Genomic DNA, 16,252 nt, shown 5'->3' with positions numbered 1-16,252 from the left:
GAGAAGCGATTGGGAGATACGTTTAGGAAGAGAAGCGATTGGGAGATACGTTAAGTAAGAGAAGAGATTGGGAGATACGTTAAGTAAGAGAAGAGATTGGGAGATACGTTTAGGAACAGAAGCGATTGGGAGATACGTTTAGGAAGAGAAGCGATTAGGAGATACGTTTAGGAAGAGAAGAGATTGGGAGATACGTTAAGGAAGAGAAGAGATTGGGAGATACGTTAAGGAAAAGAAGCGATTGGGAGATACGTTTAGGAAAAGAGGCGATTGGGAGATACATTAAGGAAGAGAAGCGATTGGGAGATACGTATAGGAAAAGAGGCGATTGGGAGATACATTAAGGAAGAGAAGCGATTGGGAGATACGTTTAGGAAGAGAAGCGGGAGATACGTTGAGAATGCTGGAATGGGGGCTGGAGGGGTAGGGGGCTCAGCAGTGCAGGGTTAGGGCTTCCAGTTGGGACTAGCAGAAGACTAAAGGTGACCGATGGGCTCATAACATTCTCTGGCAATCAATGGAGATGTTTTCCAAGCTGGTGATTGGAGAGTAGACCCAGGGGGCAAGACCTGAGACTCAACGGTGATTGGAGCTTGGCGTGTGATTGATGGACCTTCTAGGAGACCAGTGAGAATGCAGCTGTCCTTGGTCATTCTGGCTGTGTTCCTGTCCCTCCTCATCCTGCTGACCATATTTGGTAATGTCCTGGTGTGTCTGGCGGTGTGCGCCACGCGGCGTCTCCGCTGCCTCACCAACTGTTTCATCGTCTCCCTCGCCGTCACCGACCTGCTGCTTGGCATTCTGGTCCTGCCCTTCTCCGCCCTTCTCCAGCTCTCCAGCGACTGGCCGCTGGGCCCCACCTTCTGCAACGTCTACATCTCACTGGATGTCATGCTGTGCACTGCCTCCATCCTCACCTTATTGGCCATCAGCGTGGACCGCTACCTGGCCGTGACCACGCCCTTGCGGTACTCCTCGCTGGTGCTGCCGTGGCGGGTGGGCGTGGCCATGGGGTCGGTGTGGGCGGTGGCGCTGGCCTTGTCTTTCCTGCCCATCCACCTGGGGTGGAACACGTTGGACGGCACGGTGCAGAACCGCGGACCCAACGACAACGAGCGGGAATGTAAATTTGAACTGAACGCCACCTACGCCCTGGTGGACTCCCTGCTCACCTTCTACCTCCCCTTGCTGGTCATGTGTTGGACCTACCACCGCATCCTGCGCATCGCACGGGCGCAGGCCAAACGCATCATCAAGATGCGACCCGCCGTCGTCCCCAACGGCCCCGCGACCCCTGCCGCCAACGTGGTGGCTTGCACAGTGACGGCGGTGGCGTTGCGGGAGCACAAAGCCACGGTGACGCTGGCGGCGGTGATCGGGGCGTTCGTGGTGTGCTGGCTCCCTTACTTCACGCTGTTCACCGTCATGGGGCTGAGGGACCAGGAGAAGCCGCCGCCGGTGGCCTATCCCGTGGTGCTGTGGCTGGGCTACGCCAACTCCGCCCTCAACCCTATCCTATACGCCGCCCTCAACAGGGACTTCAGGTCCGCCTACACACGCCTGCTGCGCTGTAGTTACAGTGGCAGGTGGGCGGTCCGGCAGCCATTGGCCAATGCAGGTGAGAGGAAGGGTAGGAGGAGACACCCACGACGATTTTCACATTCATAGATTAGCAGAAGTTATGTTCTCACAGACACAGAAGGCCATTCACACTGCACTTTCACTGTTGTTAGTCCTGACGAACCTGACGGATAGCCCAGTAGTCCCAGACTAAAGATAGTCCAGTAGTCCCAGGCGAAGCATAGCCCATTAGTCCCAGATGAAGCATAGCCCAGTAGTCCCAGACGAAGGATAGCCCAAGGCTAACTAGGCGTTTAGCCTGGGGATAAGTATGGTGCAGGTTGAGGTTGAGATTGAGTCACATTTTGAATATGAAGTTCAAGCTACAGTATGGGAGAGTTGGAGGTATAAGGCCAAATAAACCATAGCGATAATGATTAGTAATATTAGTATTATACTTTTTCAAAACAAAAAACCCATCTCCCAGTCTAGTAGATGTTTTTGCTTTCTTGACCGCTCTACTCCATCCCTCACTCTCAGGAGGGGTGGAGCTGACCTTGCTGTGTGGACACACCCCCTCCAGCTGCAGGGCGGGGCTGTGTGAGAAGGGTGATGTGATGTTACAGGAAGTGAATGGGAGATCTGCCAGGCCTATCATTCAGCTCAGCAATGGGGCCAATGGCATCGATGGCAACGAAAGGTAGGACACACATACTGTACACAGAAACACAAATAGGCCTACACAAACACACGGCACATAGGCTACATGACATGTGCACACACACACACACCTATCACTAGGCCTGTAACAAATATTACATCAAACTGCAATTTTTTGTTACGTGATCGCGGTTATTTTGTTGAAAAAAAACCAAACGTTTAGAGCACACACAGAGCACTATAATGTATTTCATAACGGTTCCAATTCCAGACAGCGGCTATACTGTAGCATATGATAGCTTCTAGAAGCAAAAAGCTAACTAGCGAAGGTAGCAAGTAACTAAACCAAACCAGAGGCTCTGGTGTAGGAGAATGCTGAGACTCAACCAAGCCCCCAGGAATCGAAATCTAAAGTGAAGGCCTATTGAACCGCGCCATCTTGGCTAGATTTGTAGTCACTTGGCTATTTCCGGTTACTTTTGACTTGCGCAGTTGAGCTTCTCTGGCCGACGCGCGTCCACGAAAAAGTTCACATTTCTCTGAAATGTAGACGCGTTCCCGGCTCTCCCCGCTTTGATTTAGCAATGAAAACCGGCTTGCATATTAACCTGTTTTTGTCAAATATATCAATTGGAGAAATTATTTTTTGATCCTGGCATCTTAGTTTTAACAAGTTAAATATAATTGAACATGTTTTGTTTGCTAGTAGATGGTATTCATTCCGTTCGCGATAACGTTATTGCAGCCAGGCTAAATTCCTCCAGGGAGCCAGTGACAGGCGAGTTGAAGAGCTTCACTCCCCGCCAGCAGGAGCTCTGGCCGCGGCTACCGCATCTCGGAAAACCCGCTGAGTTCCTGGCTGCTATTTCACACTCGCCCTTGATCAATCCCAATACCGATCCATGGTAATAATGAATCAATCGTTCAGATCAGATCGGCAGTGCTGCATGCATGTTACAACATCATTGTTAGCTTTATTAACATAACCATAGCCTACATTTATCTCTCTAACGTTAGGCTATCCATCTTACACCAGTCGGCCATTCGATAGCTGGAAGCGGTCAACGCCAACGTTGACTGAAAACACCCAAACTCAGTGTATCGTTTCATCTTCATGCTACACATCAACTCCTTTACATTGTATGTGAATAAATTCCTGTTATTCTAAAAATATCCCATTTCTGTCCATTCCTGGAAAAGGCTAATAATTGCTGTCAAATGATCACTCCAGTTTATCACCGTATCCCACTACCATTTCAACTATGCACAGGAGGTTGTCTTGTGGTCATTTTCATTAAAAAATGTGAACTTTTTCGTGGACGCGCGTCGGCCAGAGAAGCTCAACTGCGCAAGTCAAAAGTAACCGGAAGGCCAGAAAAGCACAACTACGCAAGTCAAAAGTAACCGGAAATAGTCAAATGACTACAAATTTTGCCAAGATGGCGCGGTTCAATAGGGCTTCATTGTTGATAGCGGCCAGTGAATGGAGTGGCTGTATCCAGTTTATATAATACATCCATGGACTCAACCCTCCTCTCTGCTCAGGTTATAGCACTCTCTTTCTCTCTCTCTCTTACTCACTCAAATTATTGGCCTTTGTTGAAGTGCTAAAAAAAACACATCAGTAGCAAGAATACAGGCCTACTGTAGTTTCCCTGTATGTTTTTAAAATATAAACACCACTGCTCAAGAACCCTTCTGGTACCTAGAAACCTCTCTGCAGGGCATGCTTTACAAGTGCACAAAAACAAATCAAAAATCACAAAAAAAATGTGTGTGCGCTTCCACTCAACGTAAAATTAATTACTGAAAATAATTAATGATCAGAGAATTGTATAACAAAATTTGTAATATTAATATTGTTACAGCCCTACCTATCACCCCTCTGTTATTGTTCTTGTGTGGTCAGATCATTCTGTGTCGGCACTAGTCTGTGAGAAGGGTGCAGTTTGTCCAGCCAGCCCCGCCTAGATACACTGACCCAACCAGACCCCAGCATGAGAGACGGACCAAACGAGGGACCCTTCAACACCCCCCCCACACACACACACACACACACAGGTAGGACCAGCAAGATGGGGAGGACAGGACACACATGACAACAGAAAGACAGACAGACCTTTCATGGAGGAAGGGGAAGCTCCACAGATATTTGAAAACAGAAATAGCACAACATATCAGACATAATCCAAGCATGGGCGGACTGGGATCAGAAACCTGAGCTTCACTGTCCTATTCTTCTCTCCTGCAGGATACAGGTACGTCATCGCCGGAGAGACGAGACAGGAAGCTCAAGAAGCCACTGGCAAAGTACAAGGGACCTCACTTCTATTACAGAACTGGATGGAAACGCCTGTGGGAAAGGCTACTGCCTGAGGCAAAAACTACTGTGTAGCTGCCGGGATCTGTGTACGGACCTGTTAGGTATTGACTGACTCTGAGGCCATACCCACCTGGACAACCTGTTTTCTTTATGGTTCACCTTCATGCAGACTGGATGGATTCGATGTGTAGCTGTTCAGTCGCAAGATATCTCCAGGTATAGGCTATGTCGCGTTTGGTTACTCTGCCTGTAGAGACGTCCACAAACAATTAACAAGAACGATAATGCCCCCCAGTGGTGGTATGGGGAATAACCACCAGAAGAGAACTTAACTTCAAGGACTTTGGTAAACAATAAAGAGCTAGAGCTTAATTTGATGATGCTGTGCAGCCACTATGTGACACAGCAGCATGGGCTGAGGGGCAATTTGCCTTTGACATTGATGAAAATGTAATCTGCCACCCTTGGCATTCTGGTCCTGAAATAAACTATTCAAAACCTGTGCAGTCCATTTTCAATTTTAATGATGTTCTCAATAATTCTACTTTCATTAAAGCCTCATTTCAATACAGAGGGAGGTGAAAATCTGAGTAGAACTAATTATAATTTAACATATAACAGGTCTGGATTGAATCAGGCTTTAGGCCCATAGCCAGCCTTCTGGGAGGGTGGGGGCTTTTTCCAAAGAAGTGGACCTTTTATTTTGGGTGGGTTGGGTACATATGACCTGGGGGGTCTGCCCCCGCCCCAGGAAATTCAGACTATTAAACACGTAACTCCCCACCTTCTGATTAATTTTTCTGCACCAATTTATGGTGGAAATCACAGGAAAACAGAATTCAAGCATCAGGTGACATTTCAAATGGAATTATGCAGTAAGGCTCATTTTGTCTTGCTTTCTAATATATATTCTCTTGTAGATCAACGTTTCTCATTTAATATTATCCCTGCTGTCAAGACACAGGCATAAATCATGATGAGGTAGCTAGTCAGCCAGCTTGGCCATTGGCTGACATTAGGGTCATTAATGTGTAGCTGCATTATTGTGTATTTTCACATCCAGCACAATCATTAATGGAAGGAGAATCACAGATACTGCGGGATAGAGACTGAGCATGGGGCCACAGTGTTAAAGGACTATAGTCCATCAACACACTGTCAAATGACTATAGTCCAGCAACACACTGTCAAAGGGCTATAGTCCATCACTGTCAAAGTGCAACACACTGTCAAAGGGCTAGGTAGTCCACCAACACACTGTCTAAGGGCTAGTCCACCTAAATACTGTCTAGGGTAGTCCACGAACACACTGTCAAAGGGCTAGCGAAGTCCACCAACACACTATCGAAGGACTAGGGTAGTCCACCAACACACTATCGAAGGACTAGTGTAGTCCACCAACACACTATCGAAGGACTAGGGTAGTCCACCAACACACTATCGAAGGACTAGGGTAGTCCACCAACACACTATCGAAGGACTAGGGTATTCCACCAACACACCAGAGCCTGCATGGGGTCACACTGTCAAAGGGCTAGGGAAACTTTAGTCCACTAACACATCAAAACAGACAAGGACTCTGTCCAGCAGTGATAACTCTTCTGCCATACAAGGTGCAACCCCGCTTACCGTGACGTGTAGTCCAATCATCAACACATTTTCAACAAATCTGCAGAAAATACAACCACACATACAACAGCAGCTAAGTGAAGTTCTTAAACCAGGCATTAAGTTAGACATAAAGTTAGCCAGTACAGGCCTAATGTTAAACACGACAGAGTAACTGTTAGTGCTACAGTAAAGTTAGCTATCTTGAGTGAAGTTCATACATTCTGGGTTTGATAAAACAGGGTTTGGAGGGTGAACCTGTCATTAATAGCCAGTACTTAACATTTTCACTGACTTTTTGAAGACACGCTGATTGATCTAGCACAGAACGTTTTGGTAATCCATGAATGTTACTAGCACTAGGCTAGCTAGGCACTGACTAGCTTTGGAGCTGGATTCATTCAACCAGTCCCAAGAACTGCACAACTTGCATTAAACTTGGATTTAACAACACTTTACAAACTGTGAAGAAAGTTATGGCCTGTGTAAACAAGTTATGGCCTGTGTTTTCGTTTTGATATTGATATACCAGCCACTGTAGCTAGCCGACTAGATGCTATCAGGGAGCTCAGCTGTGGACGTTATGGCTTCAATTAGGTTTAGATTATTTTTATGATTACGGGTAATTTAGAATTATTCTAAATCGTTATTGAAAAGGCGACACTCTTAAAAAACAGACTTTGAAAAAACTATTTTGAAATTGCGGACTTTGTTCATCAGTTATTTGTCTATTCGTACAACACTTCACAATTGAAGACAAGTCATTTGTTAATATACCATTTATTTAACTGAACACCAAAGGCTTCTACAGTAGCCTAATCTACCTAAATGATAGTCAATTTCCACAACTCCAAAATATTGATTAGCAATCCCCACATCTTTCAGCTCTTTAGACCTACTGCTACTAAAATCAGTTTTGCAATATCAAGTAATTATTGTACAGATTTTTTTTTAGATAAAAAAAAAAAGCAGGGTAAAACATAATTCCCATGAATTAATGTAATCACTCACTTTCATTCTCACATCGACTGTGACCTCTATGACCTCCAGGGGCTGATTGATCATTGCAGATTTTTGGTGAATTACTGTTTTACATGCTGATTAATCCTAAAGAGACTTTATAATGATGATGACGATGCATTTAAACAGAGTGCAGTCGTGTAGAATACCAAGATAGCACTGAGATCTTTAACTGTGTGGAATGTTACTGATCCTATATTCTACCACGATAGCACTGAGATAACGCACTGAACTAGTACTATATAATGCAGGTACATGGAGAGGGGGGGGGGTAACTGTATATAATGCAGGTACATGGGGTGGGGGGTGAAAGTCAGAATGTAAACAATGTAATACAATGTGCACATGAACTTTGAAACACAATAGGCCTACATAAAACTGAGAGGTCACTTTCATATTGCCAAGCCTGTACCTGCCTCATCACTATGTGAATACATAGATTTTGACGACAGGTCAATAATGAATATTGTGTTATAATAAACATATAGTGTGTTATTATATAGTGTTGAAGCCCCCTGCACATCTCTGTATTTCTCTCCGCTTTCCGGCGTCTCTCCCTCACATGGACTCAAACTCGTCGATGCGCTGCTTGGTGTTGCCCTGGCGGATCTGGCGGAGGGTCTTGTACTTGTCACGGCCCGCCCTCACGTTCTCGGCGTGGATCAGGTCGTTGGGCGTCTTCTTGCTCTCGTCCCGGGCGCCGGCGAGCTCGGAGCTCAGGACCTGGGGACGGGAAGGTGGACAAAACAGAGAGACAGAGACGCACAAACATGCAGGAAGACAGACACACAGACAGAAACGCACACACAGACACGCAAACCCAACAGACAGACGGACAGGCAGACAGAAACACACCCACAAACATGCAAACCCGACAGACAGACAGACAGACACAGACAGACGGGCAGACAGACAGACAAACGGGTAGGCAGACAGACAGGCAGAAACCTTGAGGTATCTGTGGTATCTGTGGAAGTTACTTGAGAGTCTAGCATGAACACCATGCAGGTCCAGACCTGCAATACAACATCCGTAGTCCAAACAGGATCTACAGATGTAAAATAACACACGAAAAACAAACAAAAAAACAAAGAGAGATTCCAAGAAATGCAGAGAAGCAGGTCGATGGAATCAAGTCATTCAAAATAAAGGTTTGCTTATGGAGCAAACTAAAATATATATGAGTAGTGAATTATTGGGGCTGCTGTGTCCACCAGCCCAGTTTTTTTTTTTTTTTATCAAATCACTTTATTTGTATTGCGCATTTCATACACAGAGGCAACACAATGCGCTTTACAGAGAGCAATGGGGGCCGGTGGGCATAGGTCCCACCCCTACATATTCCAGAGGGAAGCAAAAAAACTGTTTCACCCGGGGGCCAGAAAAGTGAGCTGTAAAAATTCTTCCCTGACCTCTCTCAACGAGACGATCGAGCAAGCTCCTGGAAAATGTTTGTCTATTGGCTAAGAACATATAGAGAGCAGTAAACATGGGCTAAATAATTGCCCCCCACCCGGCGACATGCCGTCTTTCTTTGGTTCATTATAAACAAACAAAGCCAGAAAATTGAGGGGTCTTCTATAGTGGGATCTCTGTATAAAAACGCCTAATGAGAAGCAGGAGGCTTGATACCTCAAGCCAAGGGAACATGCATAATGGGTGGGGGACAACATGTTTACATGAGTACAGTACTTGTTCATAAGAGAGATATTTTTCTCTTCCGCAGCTCTGACCTTGAGGCTTTTCTGGAGCCTCTCGTTCTTGTGCGCCTCCGTGGTCCTGTCCTCCTCGCTGCGGTCGTGGGCCACACCCCCCGGGGCGCTCAGCTCGGCGCTGGCCTCTGCACTGCTCTCGTCCGTCTCGTCGTGGTCGTGCACGTGGGCGGCGTGCGCGGAGTCCTGGATGGGGACACCCATGAGTTTAGTCTTCAGCTCCTCTTTGGTGCGCTCCAAATCAACCTCCACCATGACCACCTGCCGACACACACGCATGCACGCACACACACACACACATACATACACACACACATACACACACACATACCGCTCACAGTGAGCGATAAGGTTAGATGGGAGAGCGCTGACGCATACACACACACACACACACACACACTCTTACCCTTCCCTGCCATTTCCTGGCCTCGTCCTCCTTCTTCTTCTTGGCGTCCTCCAGCTGGGAGATCTTAGAGGTCAGCTCAGCCAGCTCAGTGGCCTGAACACACACACACACACACACACACACAAGCACACAGACGGATAGACAGAGAAAGGTTTTACAGTGCGTGTGTGTGTGTATGTGCGTGCGTGTATGTGTGTGTGTGTGTGTGCGTGCATGTGCGTGTGTGTACCAGGTTCTCCTGGTTCTTCATCTGGCTCTCTGACTGCTGTAGCAGGGCAGCCTTGGCCTCCTCCGCCGCCCTGCGGTCCTTCTCCAGGCGCTCGGCCTCCTCCTGCGCCGACGTCCTCTCCCTCTCCAGCTCCAGAGCCCTGCGCGTCTGCTCCTCCAGCTCTGCAACACACACACACACGCGCGCGCACGCACGCACACACATGCGCAGGCACACACACACACACACACGCACACACGCACACACACGCACACGCACACGCACACGCACACACACACACACTTGTACACACATACACGCAAACACACACGCGCACACACACACACACACAAACCCACACATATACACACGCACAAGGACAAACAAACACACACACACAAACACATTCCATTTCATTTGTCTGTCATTTAGCAGACGCTTTTATCCAAAGCGACTTTAATTAAAAACAATCATTTAACAGTGTACTACTACTCACCAGAACTTACTACTACTCACCAGAACTCACAAGTGCATCACCTTTTTAGCATAATCTAGTCCTAAAGCCAAAGTGCAAGAGTTGCAGAATCTGAATACAATAGGTGCTTAAGAGGTAGAAAGATGAATAGCGACTCTGCTGTCCTGACGTCAGTGGGCAGTTCATTCAAACACATACACACACGCACGCACGCACACACAAACACACACACATATGCATTTACACATGTCTCAGACACACATCACACACACATCTGACTACATGCTACAGTATCACAAACAGGAAGTTGTTGACACTTGTGGACACACAGACCATCCTGAGCTCTCTTGGTCTGCTCCTCTATCTGGCGCAGTCGCTCCACCAGCTCCATGGTCTCCCTGGCGATCTTCTCCGTCTCCTTCTCCGCATTCTCCCGCTTCCTCTTCTCACTCTCCAGCAGAGCTCTGACCACAAGAGGACGACACACAGCCGTCAACCTACCTATCTATCTATCTATCTATCTATCTATCTATCTATCTATCTATCTATCTATCTATCTATCTATCTATCTATCTATCTATCTATCTATCTATCTATCTATCTATCTATCTATCTATCTATCTATCTATCTATCTATCTATCTACTGTATATATCTCACTCTCTCTCTCTCACTCTCTCTTTCTCTCTCTCTCTCACTCTCTCTCTCTCTCTCTGCACCCACCTCTCCATCTGTCTCTTGTGCTTCTCCTCCCTGGCCTGGGCCTTCATCTGCTGCACCTCGATGGTGTCTGGTTTGCGTCTCCTCATGTACAGGTCATGGTTCCCCATGCACAGTGCCAGGATGCGCTTGTTGATGCGCAGGCGAGGGGCGTAGAACACAAAGTCCTGCGGTGGAACCCATACCACAGCATTCACACACACACACACACACACACACAGAGAGACCACAGCGTTCAGACAGCAAGTACACACACACACACATACACACACACACACACACACACACACACACACACACACACACACACACACACAGAGAGACCACAGCGTTCAGACAGCAAGTACACATAACAAAGACACACACACACACACACACACACACACACACACACATCCTGTATATACAGAAGGACACCAGTGACGACGGACAGATTGATCTTTTCTAGCCGTCTAGACGTTAGGGGGTTAGGGTCAAGCTTTGGGTCAGGGTTGCTACTATGCTGCCAGCCGGGGTCTGAGGTACCGGAGCTTTCTTATCGATGGGCTTGATGACGAACTTCTTGTCGTTGAAGGAGATGTTTCGGATCTCGCTCCACGGGAAGCCGATCTTGGGGGTCATCCTGGAAACAGGTGACAGAGCAGGTTAGAAACTACGGTAGACGGTGTTGGAGAAGCTAGTCAGGGGTCAGGGGTCAGGGCTAGGGTGTGACGCAGAGCGGTACTTGTCTGTCTTCTCGTAGATGTTGAGGCCCAGAGCGTCCACTCCTAGCCACAGCTCCGAGCCCTTCTTGTTCTTGATGCTGAAGTAGTTGACCCCGTACATCTCCAGGTCCTGGGCGATCTTCAGATACTCCACCATGGCGTCCTCCCTAACATAAATATAATAGTAACTATTAAATTAACAATAGTCAGGTCCTGGGTGATCTTCAGATACTCCACCATCACATCCTCTCTCACAACACACACACAAACCACTGGAGCTGTAAACCCCAATGACTTTAACTAGACAGGGTAGGTGATTCATGTATTCAAACCATTAGAGAATTGTATGTGTGTGTGTGTGTGTGTGTGTGTGAGAGAGAGAGAGAGAGTGTGTGCATGTGTGTGCTTGGGGAGGGAGAAATCTTGGCCAGGAGATATTAGATGATAATAACCACCTCTCTTCTCTCTATAACGGGTTATAACTGATGAAAGGTGTGTGCGTGTGAGTGTGTGTGTGTGTGTGTGTGTGTGTGTGGACTTTCCTGTCCAGTTGCTCTCATGTAAACGCTACCGCAGCATTAGGTCACAACGTTTATCTCCCTAACACAGTCGGTACAGCAGAGGATGTATTTCCTGAGGCAGCGTAAGAAACTCTGACTACCAAAGGAAATGATGGTGCTCTTCTACACCTCCATCATGAGTCCATCCTCTCCTCCTCCATCACCATCTGGTACTCTGCCGCTACAGCCAAGGACAGGGCCAGACTGCAGCTCATCGGAAGGTGATCGGCTGCAACCTGCCCTCCCTCCTGGTCCTGCACAACTCCAGGACCCTGAAGTGGGCCAGGAAGATTGCGGCCGACTCCTCCCACCCCGGCCTCAATCTCTTCATGCCACTCCCCTCAGGCAGGAAGGAGGCTGCGGTCCATCAGGACCACGTCCGCACGCCAGAGGAAGCTTCTTCCTCACGGCCACCAGCCTCTTCATCGAGGCTGGTGTCCCCCTCTGACTGATTCTGATCTCTCCTGGAGTGTGACTGTGTGAGCTTGCATGTTTGTGTGTGTGTGTGTGTGTGTGTGTGTGTGTGTGTGTGTGTGTGTGTGTGTGTGTGTGTGTGTGTGGCTGACCCACCTCAGCACTCCCTTGTGTTCCAGGTGCCACACCTGGATCTTCTCCTCCCACTGCTCCTTGTTCAGCTTGTGCTGCTCCAGAACTCTGGTTCCGTCACCAGGAAACACAATCAACAGAGAGAAGAGGTGGAGAGGAGAGAAGAGGAGAGGAGATGAGAGGAGTGGGGAAGAGGAGAGAAGATGAATGGAACAAATTGGAACACAATTTGTAATTATTTGTAAATTATTAGGGTACATCCTGGAGCCGGCAGTAAAATTTTACTGCACATTTTACACTGTACTGTACATGTGACAAATACAAATCTGAATCATTAAATCCATCATCAGCATCATAAACTGTCTGTTAGGGTCAGGGTCAGTGTTAGGGTCAGAGTCAGTGTTAGGGTCAGTGTTAGGGTCAGGGTCAGTGTTAGGGTCAGTGTTAGGGTCAGTGTTAGGGTCAGGGTCAGGGTCGGGGTCAGTGTTAGGGTCAGTGTTAGGGTCAGGGTCAGTGTTAGGGTCAGTGTCAGGGTCAGTGTTAGGGTCAGGGTCAGTGTTAGGGTCAGTGTTAGGGTCAGGGTCAGTGTTAGGGTCAGACCTCTGTGGCAGCAGCTTGTCCCTGGCGAGGTATCCTGGAAGGTGGTGGTCCTTCCTGTAGTCTCCGTGTTTGGTCTGGACGGCGTAGGAGGCCAGCAGCACGGCCGTCTCAGGGGGGCAGTAGATGTCATCGTTCAGGATGCCCTCTTTCACCTGGGACAGTGGAACATGGCGGTTCCAGCCGTGTTTATGCGTGTGCTTGTGTATGTGCGCCTATGTGTGTGTGTGTGTGCGTGAGTATGTGCGTGAGTGTTTGCGTCTGTGCGTGTGTATGTGTGTGTGCATGTATGTGTGTGTATGCGTGTATGTGTGAGTGTGTGCGTGTACTGTATGTGTGTGTGTGTGTGTGTGTGTGTGTGTATGCGTGTATGTGTGAGTGTGTGCGTGTACTGTATGTGTGTGTGTGTGTGTGTGTGTGTGTGTGTGTGTGTGTGTGTGTGTGTATGTGTGTGACGCTGCCAGCCTGACCTGCAGGAAGAAGAGGCGCTGCGTGGCCTCCTGGATCAGCTCCTCCACCACGTCCTCGGGGAAGAACTTGGCCCTGAACTTGATCAGCAGCGGGTTCTCCCTCCTCACGTCCTGGGCGGCCACCTGGAGACAACACAGTCAGAGATACCACAGCTACAACACCGTCAGAGATACCACAGCTACAACACAGTCAGAGATACCACAGCTACAACACAGTCAGAGATACCACAGCTCCAACACAGTCAGAGATACCACAGCTACAACACAGTCAGAGATACCACAGCTACAACACAGTCAGAGATACCACAGCTACAACACAGTCAGAGATACAACACAGTCAGAGATACAACACAGTCAGAGATACAACACAGTCTGAGATACCGCAGCTACAACACAGTCAGAGATACAACACAGTCAGAGATACAACAGCTACAACACAGTCAGAGATACCACAGCTACAACACAGTCAGAGATATCACAGCTACAACACAGTCAGAGATACCACAGCTACAACACAGTCAGAGATACCACAGCTACAACACAGTCAGAGATACCACAGCTACAACACAGTCAGAGATACCACAGCTACAACACAGTCAGAGATACAGCAGCTACAACACAGTCAGAGATACAACACAGTCAGAGATACAACAGTCAGAGATACAACAGTCAGAAATACAACACAGTCAGAGATACAAGTCAGAGATACAACACAGTCAGAGATACAACACAGTCAGAGATACAACACAGTCAGAAATACAACACAGTCAGAAATACAACAGCTACAACACAGTCAGAGCTACAACACAGTCAGGGATACATCAGTAGACAACCACCCTGGTCATCCTCACCTCAGTTACTGTAATAATACTCTCTCTCCACACTCAAATATTAGGTTTAATCGCTGCGCTCCGCATACTACATACTGTACATGTAATAGAGTCTGTGCCACTTCGCCGCCCAAGCTGATGTTCTGAGGGCGTATCGAGGGGTCAAAATTGAAAGACTGACATGTCTTAGCAGCCAATGAGAGATGCTGGCCCAGGTTAGATGGGCGGGGCCAGCTTTGGTGGGAGCGCCTGATCGTGAAAGTTGTTACTGATTGGTATCGCCAGGATTCTGCCGCTACCAATGTATTGCCAGGATTTGAACAGATTTTTACATGAAGTGTCTCAGACCCATAGAGAGATCTGCAGCATGCAGTAGTGTAGCTTACATAGTGTATCAGCGAAAGAACTCTAATGGGTCTGGCATTGAGCCTACTGTAATACCAATGATCAACAATATAGATGAGATGGATACATAACGATAGATATGGTTTTAATCTCTATCATTACCACAGTACTGTGTTATGTACGCCATAATCAGTCAATACTGAGTCCAGTCTAAGGACTAGTCCATGATAACTCTCAATTATTGCTGTAATGTGTTTTGAATTGATCTGATTTTGGTGAGTTCCAACTCTACATGTTATAGAAAGACAGTAGAGAAGTCTTTTCAAGGTTTCTATGATGTTGTTGTGAGGATGATCAGTCTAGGTGTACAGTACTACAGGTGCACTACAGGTCTACAGGTGTATTACAGGTGTAGTACAGGTGTAGTACAGGTCTACAGGTACAGAGAATACTACAGGTGTACTACTCACTCTCTTGTTGAGTTTGAGCCAGGTGGAGAAGCCTTTACTGTCCTGGTACTGCAGACCAAAGAACCAGGTCTCCCTCAGGCCAATGGTCTTCACAATCTGAACACAATAACAACAACAACAACAATAACAACGTCAACTACACACTCTCTCTCTCTCCGTCTGTGCCTCTGCCAGTCTGTTTGCTCATCCCTCATGTCCTCTTACCTGATCGAACAGCTGTTTGCCGGTGGTGCTGGGTAGAATGGCGAACTCCAGCTCAGCATCCATGGTGGTGACACGGACGTTGATCTGTACAGAGAACATTCATGTGGCGGTATTCAAACTTTATTTATATAGAGTAGTGCATTTCATACACAAAAGGCAACAGAATGTGCTAATCGCACAATATTTCATACACAGAAGGTGCACAATACCGACCCTACCCCTAATTTTCCAGAGGGAAGCAAAACAAAACAGTTAATCCATTTGAGCCAATATAGAACTGTAAAAATTCTTCCCTGACCGCTCTCAACGAGACGATCAAGCTCCTGGAAAATGTAGGAGAACATTGACACAGCAGTGACCCAGAGCGTTCACGTCATGGACACCCATCCTGGGGTCAGGAGGAGAGAAACAGCTGCACAACCGAGTCAGAAACAACAAGACTTGATTTGGTCCGTTAGAAAACATTGGCATTGTTGTGTTGGAGGTAAAAGGCCAGTAAATGTTTCTTACATGCTTGTGTTCAACCATCTGGATCATCCAATCACACGTGGTTGGTGGGGACTATAATCAAAAGTGCTTGGTAAGGGGAGCATATTCTCTGGTGCGTAAATAAGTTAATAGTCTGACTATTGTAGAATTCTTTATTTGTCACACAGAACTTGACTCCAACACACGTGCAGTAGGCGACAGGAACATAGACACACACACACACACACACACACACACACACACACATTAGGGTAGCCTGGTCCTGGTGAAATTAGTTATCTGCCTTTGACCCATCCTGTGCTGTTCCTCCAAGGCCCGCCAGGAGCAGCGGCCGCATCCAAGTGCT

General features: G+C 47.4%; 2 protein-coding genes across 2 annotated transcripts; one reads left to right on the top strand and one right to left on the bottom strand.

The window, feature by feature from the left end:
• Positions 1-633: 633 nt before the first annotated feature.
• On the top strand, positions 634-4,253 carry hrh2a (histamine receptor H2a; the record flags this gene model as incomplete). The annotated part of the gene is made up of 3 exons (XM_084448354.1): positions 634-1,618; positions 2,101-2,260; positions 4,130-4,253. The coding sequence occupies 3 exons, from the start codon at positions 634-636 to the stop codon at positions 4,155-4,157; spliced, it is 1,173 nt and encodes a 390-aa protein (XP_084304480.1). The 3' UTR covers positions 4,158-4,253.
• A 3,476-nt stretch (positions 4,254-7,729) lies between these two features.
• On the bottom strand, positions 7,730-15,972 carry LOC311317906 (moesin-like; the record flags this gene model as incomplete). Its single annotated transcript, XM_084449054.1, has 14 exons — positions 15,928-15,972; positions 15,418-15,501; positions 15,214-15,309; positions 13,569-13,691; positions 13,102-13,253; positions 12,526-12,609; positions 11,416-11,562; positions 11,217-11,313; positions 10,695-10,858; positions 10,306-10,436; positions 9,519-9,679; positions 9,290-9,382; positions 8,905-9,144; positions 7,730-7,894 (listed from the first exon to the last, which is right to left on the bottom strand). The coding sequence occupies exons 1-14, from the start codon at positions 15,952-15,954 to the stop codon at positions 7,730-7,732; spliced, it is 1,764 nt and encodes a 587-aa protein (XP_084305180.1). The 5' UTR covers positions 15,955-15,972.
• Positions 15,973-16,252: the final 280 nt, after the last annotated feature.

This window comes from Borostomias antarcticus (assembly GCF_949987555.1).
Source record: "Borostomias antarcticus genome assembly, chromosome: 14".
Taxonomy (NCBI): domain Eukaryota; kingdom Metazoa; phylum Chordata; class Actinopteri; order Stomiiformes; family Stomiidae; genus Borostomias; species Borostomias antarcticus.
The sequence above is the reverse complement of the archived record's forward strand: the minus strand, read 5'-3'. Positions and strand labels throughout refer to the sequence as shown.